Source organism: Eupeodes corollae, chromosome 1, assembly GCF_945859685.1.
Source record: "Eupeodes corollae chromosome 1, idEupCoro1.1, whole genome shotgun sequence".
NCBI classification, from domain to species: domain Eukaryota; kingdom Metazoa; phylum Arthropoda; class Insecta; order Diptera; family Syrphidae; genus Eupeodes; species Eupeodes corollae.
The window spans coordinates 249,969,743-249,982,687 of record NC_079147.1 but is presented as its reverse complement, the minus strand read 5'-3'; the positions used below and the strand labels follow the sequence as shown (position 1 = coordinate 249,982,687).

At 34.2% G+C, this 12,945-nt stretch overlaps 1 protein-coding gene across 1 annotated transcript; it reads left to right on the top strand.

Moving 5' to 3' along the window:
• The first annotated feature begins 11,181 nt into the window (after positions 1 to 11,181).
• Positions 11,182 to 12,056, top strand: LOC129940992 (dynein axonemal assembly factor 6). The gene is made up of 3 exons (XM_056049528.1): positions 11,182 to 11,400; positions 11,483 to 11,703; positions 11,768 to 12,056. Exons 1-3 carry the CDS (start codon positions 11,283 to 11,285, stop codon positions 12,029 to 12,031), a joined length of 603 nt encoding a protein of 200 aa, XP_055905503.1. The 5' UTR covers positions 11,182 to 11,282; the 3' UTR covers positions 12,032 to 12,056.
• The last annotated feature ends 889 nt before the right edge of the window (positions 12,057 to 12,945 follow it).

Below are 12,945 nucleotides of genomic sequence, written 5' to 3'. Positions count from 1 at the left end.
ACTTTAATTCTCTATAATTTTACCGCGTTTTTCAATAAATAAACGATCCATTATCGCAAGTGGCAAATATAAACTGTTATTATGACCCTTCAAATAATAGCTGAGTTTGACAAGGCTCAAATGACAGAGCTACCAACTTGAAATCAAGAAATAAATAACCCTTTGTATAAGTATTCAGACTGCTACCATTAACTTTTTTATTTTGTTTAACTTAATTTTTCATCATATTGATAAAAGTTGACTACATCAGTTCATCAAGTTTTGTTTATACTTTTAAACTCAAGAGATATAAACTTTTTTGCTATCTCCGTTCTTTTAAAAGGTATGTAAGCGAGTATAGAGTAAAGTACCAACTTATAACTCTCCCAAAAGCCGTTTCGGTTTTTGACAAAGTAAATATACGTATGTATTTACAAAGATACATAGCACATTATATTTTTTGTACAAATCCCTTTTTATTGGCTTCAACATTATGCTCTATCCAAGCTCCAAAAACCAACCCTCAAACTCCCACTCCCGTCCTATAGCTAATAAACAATCTCCCACTCGTTCTTTTGTGTATAGTATTTTGTCATTTTCACATGTTAACGCCTTAAGCAATTTATTCCAACAAAATTGGAAAGTATATATGTACGTAAACGTACCGTTATACCGTACTTCTCTTATAATATGCTCCTCTGAGTCGTCTTCTCTGCCGGAAGTCGTTCTGCCACCATCAAAAAAAAAAAAGAAAACACATGAACAACAAACTACTTCTTTATGATCTTTTTGATACCGATATGCGTCTCCTATACATACGATGTTTTTACAACGGCATCTACAGCACTACCTAACTCTGGCAAAAAATTCCCAGTTGTATAGTATTAATCATCCAAGGATAAACTTTACTTTTCAGAGGTTATAAAAGTCATAAAAAAATAGTAAGTACAAACAAAAATAACAGAAACAAGAAGTTTATGGCTATTATTTGTGTGTCACCAAAGTCTTTGAACTTAATACGTGATATTAATCATAAATAAATTAGTTACTTCGAGAATTATGAAACATTATAACAAATAATAAAGTGCGAAGGTGGATGGATGATAAAAAATGAAGAAAAATAAGTGTCTTCTTTTTTAGAAGGAAAAAACTGTGATTTATTTTTGTTTGGTGTTATAATCACCGTTCAACAATAAAATCATCTCTTGTTTTATTTCCCGTCAAAAAAAGTACATAAGTATAGTTATTTCACAAGATATTTTTCATCTTAAGTGGGAAAAAACTGCAATTTTCACTTCAAATGAAAATACTTACTAATCAAGTCTTTTGAAAAATGCATACATGCTCGTCGCTCGTCTTTTTGGAATAACTGATTTATATATAAATACTATCAACCTTTGGCAACGGAAAGTCGGATAATATCCCCCTTTTTACCTGGAACCGCCGATGGTAATAGTATTTCCTCAAACATTTCCAAAAAAATAATAGTTAAAAAAGTGATTTTTTAACTAAACTTAGCCCACGAGCCTGTGGACCATTCTCAAGTTATAATGCCAAAATCTTTGATTCGTTATTTTGTCTGATTAATTATTTAAAATTTATTACGTGCAACCTATTTTATCTAAGAAAAGTGTGTGAAAGTTGTATGTTTTTCGTATAAAATAGCTGTAAGTGACAAGGAGGCTGTCTTTTTCTGTAGTTTTGCTCAAATACGCGCTTTAAAGTTCAAATAGGCTTTACTAGGAAAGCTAGTCTTTTTTTTCGAAATAAGATTTATATGTGGATAAAATGGTAAAGATTTAATATACTTTAAATCCACTTCGAATTATAGAAAACTGTGAAAGAAATTAAGAAATAACTAGTAGTAGATCCAGAGGGGGGCGGCCGTAGAGCTCATGAACCCCCCCCCCCCCCCCCCCGTGGGAGATATTTTTTTTCTAGGAATTTCCTTCAATTCAAAACTAATCATATTGAGTTTATGGATATGACCCCATTATATTTTAAATTATTTATGTTTTTATAAGAAAACAAAATTTGTATTTTACTTCCTAAACTTTGTTGCCTATAAAGGACCACTTTTAACTGAGAACTGGAGTAAGCATTTAATATAAATCGGAAATTAAGCCCTACTCCAAAAACTTAGCACATATTCGTCAAATTTTAACTAATTGACGATCCGGGGTTGGAGGGGGGATGTTATGAGCCATTAAGTTTACACAGTTAAGTTGTTTATTAAAGATTTCATCTAAAGATTTGTTAGTAATTTATCGACATTCGCCAAAAAGTGGTTTGCTGTCAAAAATAACTAAAATGATTTTGAAGAGCTACTGAAGTCTATTCTCGCGCAATCAGGTTCTGGTGTAACACAGAAAGTGTACCTGAGAAAAAAAAAGAAAATTCTAAGAAAAGAAGCCGAGAAAACTCTGAACCTCCTAGAAATTCTACCCCACCATCAAAAAGAACAAATGTTAACATCACCCCAATACCTACAGATCCCACCGGAACTCCCAGTATACCTCAAATTGTTGTCTCAGATTTAGCTTCCAATAGTGACACCGTTACAGGAACTGTAATAAACAACGTCATCCCTATCAAAGCTGTCTCCAAACGAAAAATAATTTGTATATCTCGTCTGGACCCAGTTACGCCAGAAGATATAACTTCCCACTTGGTATCTACCAAGAGCATACCTTCCAGCTCATCTATCAGGTGTACTAAGATCAGTAAACCAAAAAGCTTTGTTTCCTCTTTTAAATTAATAACGAATCCCACTTACTTTGATTCTATTTGCAACCTTAATATATGGCCCGCAGAGACTTTAGTCAAAGAATTTACCCAAAGTCAAAAACAGGGTTTTTCTTTGAAAAACAAACCAAAAATCTTAACAGGCTTGCGCTCTTCTACCAAAACGTTATGGGACTTCGTAGCAAGACTACTGACATTTTTCTTAACTCCCAATCATTTCCACACGACATATTCGTTTTGACAGAAACGTGGCTTAATTCAATCTTTTCCAACACAGAACTTTTCAAACAAGAGTTCGAAGTTTACAGAAACGATCGTTATGTTTCTCTTCTTCTGTATCTTTTCCATTTGTATTGTCTTGAACTGGTATGTGTAAAGATAATGGTACAGACTAAGCCTTTTTCATTTTAAACGTTTACATTCCTCCAAAAAGTTTGGAGTCTATTTATAACGATCTTTATTTGGCATTAGACTATCTTATAAATTTGTCCAGCTCTGACACCAATATCTTACTTCTAGGTGATTTTAATTTACCACACATTGACTGGATTCCATCCGAAGACGAATCCTGCCTTGAAGCCTCTCCTTCTTCTTTCACAATTGGAACTATCTTTTCTCGATAAACTCCTTCTTACTGACTTACAGCAAACAAGTCTTTTCTTCTGACGCTATTAGTACTCTTGTTCTAGAGTCTAGATCAGGAATTACTAATATTGACAAATATCACCCCCTTTGGAAATTTTTTTTGACTTAAGTAATCACCTTGCTAATCACAGTAATTCTTTTGATTGCTTATATAATTTTGATTTCAGAAGAGCCAATTGCCAGCAGTTGTCTGAAGATTTAACCATTTCTGGAATTGCTGATACACTAGCATTTTCTAACATTGACGAAGCAGTTTCAACTTTTTATAGGATCCTTAATTATTGTTTTGAAAAAAAATATACCGATAAAGAAATCAAGAAATAAAAACTTTAGCCATTCTTCGTATGCGAAAGAATTGCGTTTACTGCGTAACAAAAGAAATAAGGAATGGAAAGCGTACCTAAAACTCTGTCTCCAGTCAACTTCTCTTTTTATGTTGAACTCTTTAACCAATTTAAATCTCTTTCTAATTTTTTATATGCTTGTTATGTTACTGATATGGCCACCTCTTTGAAAGAGAATCCTAAACAATTTTGGAATTTTGTAAACTCAAAGAAAAAAACTGATGGCTTTCCAGTTAACTTCACTTACAAGAACCTTTCGTTAGATAAAACTTTTGATATCTGTAACGCTTTCACAACGAATTTCCGTGAGTCATTTGTTAATAGCCCTCAAGAAGTTGATGAAGTATATTTTTATAATCTTCACACTTTTTCGCAAACTAGCTGTAGTCACATACCTATGCTACAGAGTACGGTCCTTGATCTTTTATCTGCGTTGAATGATGACTGCTCAGCCGGTCCTGATGGTATTCCCCCGATAGTACTAAAAAAGTGTAGTAATGCTTTAGTTGAACCCCTTACGTTATTCAAACTTTCTCTAAAAACAGGCAAATTTCCCAGTATATGGAAGAACACCAATTTTCAAGAAAGGTAACAAGTCGGATATAAGCAACTACAGGCCTATTGCAAAGCTTCCTTGCATTCATAAAGTATTTGAACAAGTTGTTTGTGAAAGCGTATTTTAGTAAAAATATCATGGTTTTGTGAAAAAAAGATCAACCGTTACTAATCTCCTCACATTCTCAAACATATGTTCAAACGCTTTAGAACAAGGTTATGAAGTCGACTGTGTAGACACTGACTTTTCTAAAGCTTTTGACCAACTTAGCCACGGAATTATTTTATTTAAACATACTTAAGGCTCTTGGTTTTCCACCATTTTTTTTAGCTTGGATTAAGTCATACCTTGAAAACAGATCCTACGAGGTAAAATTTAGAAATTGTCATTTTGAACCTTTTGTTGCTCAATCTGGTGTTCCCCAGGGAAGCCATCTTGGCCCTTTTCTGTTCATCCTGTCTATCAACGATGTATCGTCATGTCTACGCTCAAGTGAACTTCTCATTTTTGCTGACGATATGAAGATTTTCAAAATAATAAAGTCCACTAATGATCGTATTCTTTTAGAGATAAAGGGTAATAATAGAAATGAGTCAATATAATAACTTAATTTTATTGCTTGGATCAAATCAACAATTTTTAAAAATTACTACAGACAATGAAGTTTCAACACCTTAATATATGCTTATTGAAATGCAACAATAAATGTTAAAATATATTTCACCGTAACAAAAATAAATAATTCTGAATTCTAAAGAAAGAAGAGTCCATCACTGCCGGAGTCTATTTTACGTAAAACTTAATGGAAAACATGATTTTGCTCTGGAAGTAATTGAGGGACTAATTCTGCCACTTGATGTTGCAGTGCTATGAAATCATAATCTAGCTCTCGTGCAATTTCATTATCAAATCATCTACATTGTCTCTTCGAGGGCTGGACATTCCAAAATCATCTAATTTTTTTCCAATCATCGTAAAAACCTTGTTTTCGATTATAATTAGCGTTTTATTGTAGACATGTTCATTGAAAGTAATGTCTGTGTGTACTTGCTGCAGTTGATGTAAAATATCTTCAGCCATGTATTCTTTGAACTTATTCCGAAGAGTTTGAGGGTTAGAAAGACCGCAAGAAGATAAAAGCGTAGCGTAAAGTTCCCTGATTTTTTCTGGCGATCGGCATTGTACAGCTTCCTCCATAGTTTCATCCCATTGATTGTCATTTTCTAACAGTCGCCGAGCTTCACATGGTTCTCTGTAGGTTTGACATTCCTGACCATTGACAATTTTAAGTTCTGTAAAGCTAATTGGACCTCTAACATGATGCAACAACATGCGCAGACAAAAGCATTCAAATTCGAACCATGTACGGTAAATATAGAAAAAATAGAAACAGTTGAAACTATAATCAATTGAATTAGATATTGTCGTCACCGTCGCGTCGGTAATACAGTGGGTTGGTATTGGTTGGTTGGTATATTGTTGTTTGATTAAACATTGTCATTAATGGAATTAATGAGATCTCCTAAAAATATTATTTAGAGACGAATGTGACCTTAAATTATATTGACCTAGCCCGTTAAATCACACCTCAATCCTTAAAACCACACAAACAAAAGGAATTTCCGAACCCTGATGATGATTCTGCTCATTATTTTCGGTACAAATCGTAGCTTATTATTAACTTGTTATTTACATAACGATCTTGGGTTAACTGTACTTTTTTTTAATGCTTAAATTTAAAGACCAACTTCAATCAGCAAAAATATTAAGTTTTTCTTGTTCAATTCTTCTCATCACTTACTTGGTCTAACCAGACAAATTTTCCCACCACTTCTACTAATTTCTACCAAAAAGGAATTTACTCAAAAGCGTTGTAGGTTTAAGAAATGCCCTTTCTTTGATGAATTTTTACAATTTCAATGGGTTGTAAGGATGTATTATTGCATTTTTATTAATGGCGTAAGCTCTTTATGTCAAATGTCAAATGATGACAATTTCAAAAGCGACATTGCCACATAAGCTGCCTTTTCAAAATAAAACGCTTGGATTCGGTCTATTAATCTTGTTGTCATTTTAAAATTATGGTTGAATCATCTATGCAATTGTCATACTTTTGATATTCAATTCTGAAACGACCTCAACAAAAGTCATTCAAAGTCTAAATGTTAAAGTGTTTTCAATCAACTTAATTTGATTGAACAATTTCCAGTGAGAATTGTCAAAACAATGGATTTCTCGGTGACAAGACGTTTAGTTGTTGAAGTTTGACCAAAATGAGCAAAACTTGCAATTTAATTTTCTCATAATAATCAGTCTACTAACTTGTAAACATTTACGTTTATCTTTGTTTTCAAATTCAATTTAAATTTAAAAAATTACTGAATTTGCAAACAAGAAAAAAAATTAAAAAAAAAAACATGAAAACAACTTAATTTATAATTTATAACTCTTTCACTTTGATGAGATGCCTTATAGCTCACTTATTCTCGTGCATAGTAGATCAAATATTACTACGATACATGCTCCGGATGAGTCTATCTAAAGATCTGACTAAATACTTCCATTATTTTCTGTGTTGGTTCTTGAAATTTGAAAACAAGACTTTTGACATCCGAAACAAAATGATTTGCAAATAACAATTTCTTTCAACAACAACAAAAAAAATAACAACCAAGAGTTTAGGTTGATATACAATACACACACTTTCATATATTTATGTGTATGTTGTGTACCATGTCTATGCATACCAGGGTTACCAGGGTCTTGAGCTAGTTAAAGAGCTCAATTTTGATTTGCTGCAAAAATCGGTGCGGAAAAAGTATTTCAAAAAATAGCTTGAAGAAGGTCCTAATGACTTACATGTATCAACCACCATTCCTGGGTGCAAGATTCAGGAAACCTAAAGTTTTAAGCCAATTCCAAACGTCTAATTTGAGAAAGCACATTTAATGACAAGAATTACTCTTGGAGGATTTGTCAAATCCTCCCAAATTGCAGTATCCGTGAAAAAGAACTTTAGATGGCACAGGCAGGTTTTGAACTCAAGACTTCTGGCAAGACAGTCCAACCCATTAACCATCACTTCAGTGTTATACAAAATAGCGCAATACCAACAGAAAAATGTTAAAACAAGCGAAAAAATCCCTCAACATTAGGTTTGGGTTTATTTATATACTAACTTTGATTTTTCTTTCGTTCTAAACTTGTTGTCAGGAGTCTTAGAAAAACAATAGCCCAATCTGGCAAGCCTGATGTGTACTCCTATTTTAGGCAGAGAGAAAGCGTAAATTGAAGCATATGAGTAGAAAGTGTGTAAACAAAACAAACAAACAAACAGTTCGCAATCCTCAAGTGCCGGTGGGCTGTTAGCTGTGTTGTAGCATAAAACAAGACCGAATTGCCATGTCAATGCCGAATAAGGACTACGACTACGACGACGACGACTACTACGACGATGTAAAGGACGAGAACGAGAACGACGCCGGTAAATTCATTTCTGCATTCAATGTTAAATGCTAAATCCATTCTTCGAAACGGAATTCATCAAAATGTGAGACAACAAGGATATTTACCAAATAACTACACTCATCCTTTATGAAACACACCTATACACAACAGAGACTGTAAATTTTAATTAATTACACAGTCAAAGTCACAGTTACAGTCACAGTCGCATATATTTATGTAAACCCAAAGAGCTATAAAGTGAATTTTCAATTTTCACAAAATGTGTACGAGTACTTTGTTAACGTAGGTAGGGACTTTTTGGCAGGAGTATATGAAATTGTAGGAAGCTTTGGATGAATATGCTTTCAGTTAATAAAGTCTGAATGCATTTTTGTGTTTGTTTTCAGATTTTGATTGCTCAATTGGAAGCAATATAATTTGTTCTTTTTGTTGTTGTTGTTTTACAAAAGAAAAGTGTATAAAATTGTTTGACATGGGATTGACTTTAGTCTGTTAAAGTACTTAGCCTTTCGAAGAATACGGACAGACGCCTATGATGGACATTCCAAAACAAATGAGTTTTTTGTCGGTACGGCAAATATAGTGAACCTAAAAGAATGTCAACCTTTTAAAGTCTTCATATGAAAAGAGTTCCACGAAGAGAAGGCTAGATCCTTATATCATACTAGTCCCAGTCTAGGTCTCTTTTGTTTTTCTCTTGAAATGTTATATTTTCAGTATTTCCTTGTAAAATCGAGGCTTTATTTCTTTTGTGAAGCAGCAATAGCTTAAGTCTAGTGATGGACTTGGGCCGTGGGATATAAAGGCTGGTTAAATTTTCAGGGCCGATGTTGATTTTGAATAAAACACAAATTATTTAAGATTATTGAGGTTCTATCCCATCACTGTGCCGAATTATCTCATCCTTAGCCTCTTGAACTGTTACTGGCTTATCGGCGTACACCTTTTCTTTCAAAAAACTCGAAAGAAAGAAGTACAACGTTGTCAAATCACATGATCTTGGCGGCCAATTGACATCTCCACCACTTGAGATAAAATGGCCATTGAATTTGTCGCGTAAAAGAGTCATTGTTTTGTTAGCTGTGTGGCAAGTGGCACTGTGCTCTTTAAACCACATATCGTCCACATCCATATCTTCTAATTCAAGCCATACAAATTTCGTTATCATCTCCCGATAACAAACACCTTACACAGTAACTGCCTGTGGCCTCATGATGACGATGATGACGAATGCAACGAGGTGAATATTGGCATGATGACGATGATGACGAATGCAACGAGGTGAATATTGGCATCCATAGATACATCCAACAACTGTTGACATTTCATGCAACAATTCTGGGGTTTTAAGTTCTTGCGTCAATTGCACTTTGTAAGCGTGTAAAAGTCTTTATGCATAATATATCGAATTTTCAATAAGAGCGCCACAAAAGTTTTTTTAAATTAAACAAAAACGGTTTTGGATATCATTGAAATTCTTTATTCCTGTGAAAGTACGCTCGATACCATTATGAATTGATCTCGATTTCTTTTGCATGGCCACTACGGGCACGCTTGCAGAAGTCCAGACGCTCAAACCAATTTTCGACGGTTTTCAAGCATAAATCGGACGATAATAAAATATTTAAATTGGGTGGCGCAGCAGTCCGTTGAGAACTAGGGCCTAGAGACTAACAACTCTCAACCACTCAGGAATTGAGGGGACCTACAGTTTATATACCGAATCCGAACGGCTAATTTGAGAAAGCACTTTTTCATGACAAGAGGCAGTACCCGTGAAAAAACTTTAGATGGCATAGGCAGGGATCGAACCCAAGACCTCTGGCATGGCAATCCAACGCACTAACCATATTCGATATTCGTACGAAGTTCATCAATCGTCGCTGGCTTGTTGGCATAGACCATAGAATTGACGTAGGCCCACAGGAAATAGTCTAACGGCGATGGTAAATTGCACTACCGAGGCAGCCAAGCGACTGGACCATTTCGTGAGATAACACGTTCTCCAAACTTGATTTCCAATAAATTGATTGTGACATTCGCTGTGTGGCTTCTGGTGCTGCCTTCCTGTTGGAACCACATGTCCTTGATATCCATATCATCACATTGTGACCAAAAATATTCGGCTATCATTGAACGGTAGCGATCTCAATTCAAAGTAACGTCCCAGTCTTGATCATCATGGAAGAAGTACTGTAATTTTTTCGTGATGCAATGATGGCTCATGAAGTTCAAGTGGATTTCTGTCTGACCAATACCACATATTTTGTTTATTGACGAAGCCATTGAACCAGAAATTAGCCTCATCACTGAGGATGGTTTTTCGATGAAAATCCGAATCATTTCCAAGTTGTTCCTCAGCCCAATTCACGAACATATGGAGCTTCTGGTGGTCAAGCCGATGCAATTCTTGCGTCAATTTAATCTTGTAAGGATGTAGGCGAAGATCTTTCGTCACAACGAGTCACAGATATGCCAAACGCTTGAGAACGACGTGTGAGAGACACATTTGGGCTTTCTGCAACTGAAGCCTCAGCGGCAGCAATATTCTCGACAATACGGGCACTTCTTTGTCTCACTGGTACGGATACATTTTGTACTGCACCTGTGGATTCAAACTTTTCTACTACATGCTCAGTTGATGATCTGCTAGGACGATTATGACGACCATAAATTGAAGGAGGCGCTCTAAGCGTTAAGGCCACTGACTCCGAAAAATTGTTATAATTTCGACTCGTTGTTGGGATCTTGGAACGGTTCCTGAACAACACTATCGCGAACAGCAGCAATATTTTCTTCAGTATGAGCATGAACTGGTGTTACAAACCCGAGTTGCTCAAATTTTCAATTTTTTTTATTGTACCCACATTTGGACGATTAATTTGACCGTAAAATCACAAAGTTCACGATATGCATTTTAATTTGAACGCCCATTTTCATAATAAGCCTGAGTAGCTTTAACGCTTTGCTCAATTGTGGGTCTTTAAATTATTCAAATTGAATTAACCCGAAATTGTACAGTGAAATGCAGAAAAAAAACTTGACGATTAGGTTAACATCTAACATCGGCCTTTAAAGTTTAACCACCTTTATAAAAAACAAGACATACTTTAAAAACCTATAACTGGGTGAGGATTTCCCATTTAAAACTTTCTGTGTTTATAAAAAACCTGTGCATTTATAAGAGATTGCAATTTTTGTACAATTAAAGGCACGAAGTTTGAAATTATTGCAATCAATTTACTCCTGTAAAATTATCACAGTCTTTTAATGTCAAAAAATCGTTTATTTTTAAAATAAATAAAATCAAATTATTGAATTCTTTCACACCATTTAATGAGTAGCCATCTCGACGCAGGCGCTTAAACATTGTTCCAATGTAATCTTAAACCATGCATTTCCAAATATCGAAAGGTTACCTATTTTGAAATAAATTTGTTTTTGAAAGTTGCCATGGAATTAACTTCATCAATCCGTCATGTTTGATCGATAGCATTCGAAAATATACTCTGAACAAAACTAAACGAATTTAAAAACTGTGTAAAATGTCTTTATTTGATAACGGCGATAGTATTTTGTTGCTTAAAAAACTTCTTCAACCAAACGAAGAATCAAGTTCTGATTCTGAAGATGATAATAATCAAAATAAAACTCGGAACATAGGTAAGTTGGATGAAAATAAAAAGCCATTGTCAGAAGCGTTTTTAAAATTGTTTTTATTTTATATATGTATGTACGTATCAAGGACCTTCTCATTTCGGCCCAAAGAAACAAACTTCATCAAAAACTAAGAATCCCAGAAATATACCTGAACCAGAAACAGAATCCATCAAGAAAAATACTAACATTGATGAATGGCTTGATAAACAAGAAAAAGAAGACACTGAGATTTTAGAAACACGAAAAAGACCAGAATATTTAATCAGTTATAAGCAATCAGTTGGAACTGAAGATGTTTTTCTTCAGGTAAAAGTCTTATTTTGATTGATTTATCAAAGTTGTATTTTATATAATTCTTTTCAAATTAAAGATGGGCAATAAAACCAATGCTACTAGCAGCTGTGAAGACATGATAATTGAAATTAAATTACCAGAAGAAACGGTTGCAGTTCATCAAATGAAGATATCAGTGACAACGTCAGAAATCGATTTGACCACTCCGATTTATAGACTCAAATTACCTTTGGGTCAACCCATCAATCCGGATAAAAGTTCAGCAAAGTATTTTTCAGAACAAAAGCTACTGCGGTTGACATGTCGCATGGATCGCGAATATGATTTTGTCAATTTTTAGAAAATTTGTTTTGAAATAAAAAAAAATGTATCTATTGATGAAAGAATTAAATTATTTGAAAAGATAAAAAATTTGATTTCTCGAAATTTGGTAAAGTTCCAGAATTGTATACAACAACACCATTCTTTCTTGAAGTTATGTATTGAAATCAAGGCAATTACATCGGACGGTGATATTGAAAGCTTGGAGTTAGCATAAAAAGCAAAATGTTCGCTAGTAGAATAATACTTTTGGTATTGGTGAGTTTTAGTGGTATAATCAACATTTGCAAGAATTTACTAAATCTAAATTAAGTTCTCAAAATATTACAAAGTGCATTTAAGGGTTAATGAAAATGATGTGCTTTACGAAACAGGACGCATTTTGCTTATATTTAAACTGGAGTATAATTTTCGAAGAAAAAAGTCTTCTGCGGTGAAGCTTATTTTCCATCTTTATGCCTTCGGTACCCATCAAAACTATTTCACTTTGGATTCAGAAAAGTCAGAAGTAGTTGAGAAATAAATGTACCCAGAGTATATGACTGTTTGAAGTTTTAGACTGGAGGAAATATTGGGACATGTTCTTCGAAAATGTTCTACTAGACTATTTCTTTTGTGGTTTTCTTGAGTCCAGGCACAAATATTGTTTAACATCATAAGATGCAAAAAAAATCAGTGACTGTTTTCTAACAACAGCTATTAATAATAAATTGCACAGCTGGGTCAAACGATCTTGCACCGGTATTCAAAGAGGGGCAAGCTCGTGAGATTCCGTTGATGTACTTAACGAGTACTTGGAAGAATTCCAAATAGTTACTCCGTCGAACGACGATAGTAAAATTATTGCTTTTTCGCCACCTGCTTCATCAACTTCAAAGAACGTCGTGCAAAATGCAAAAGGAAAAATGATCGATAATATCTGATGATCAAAAA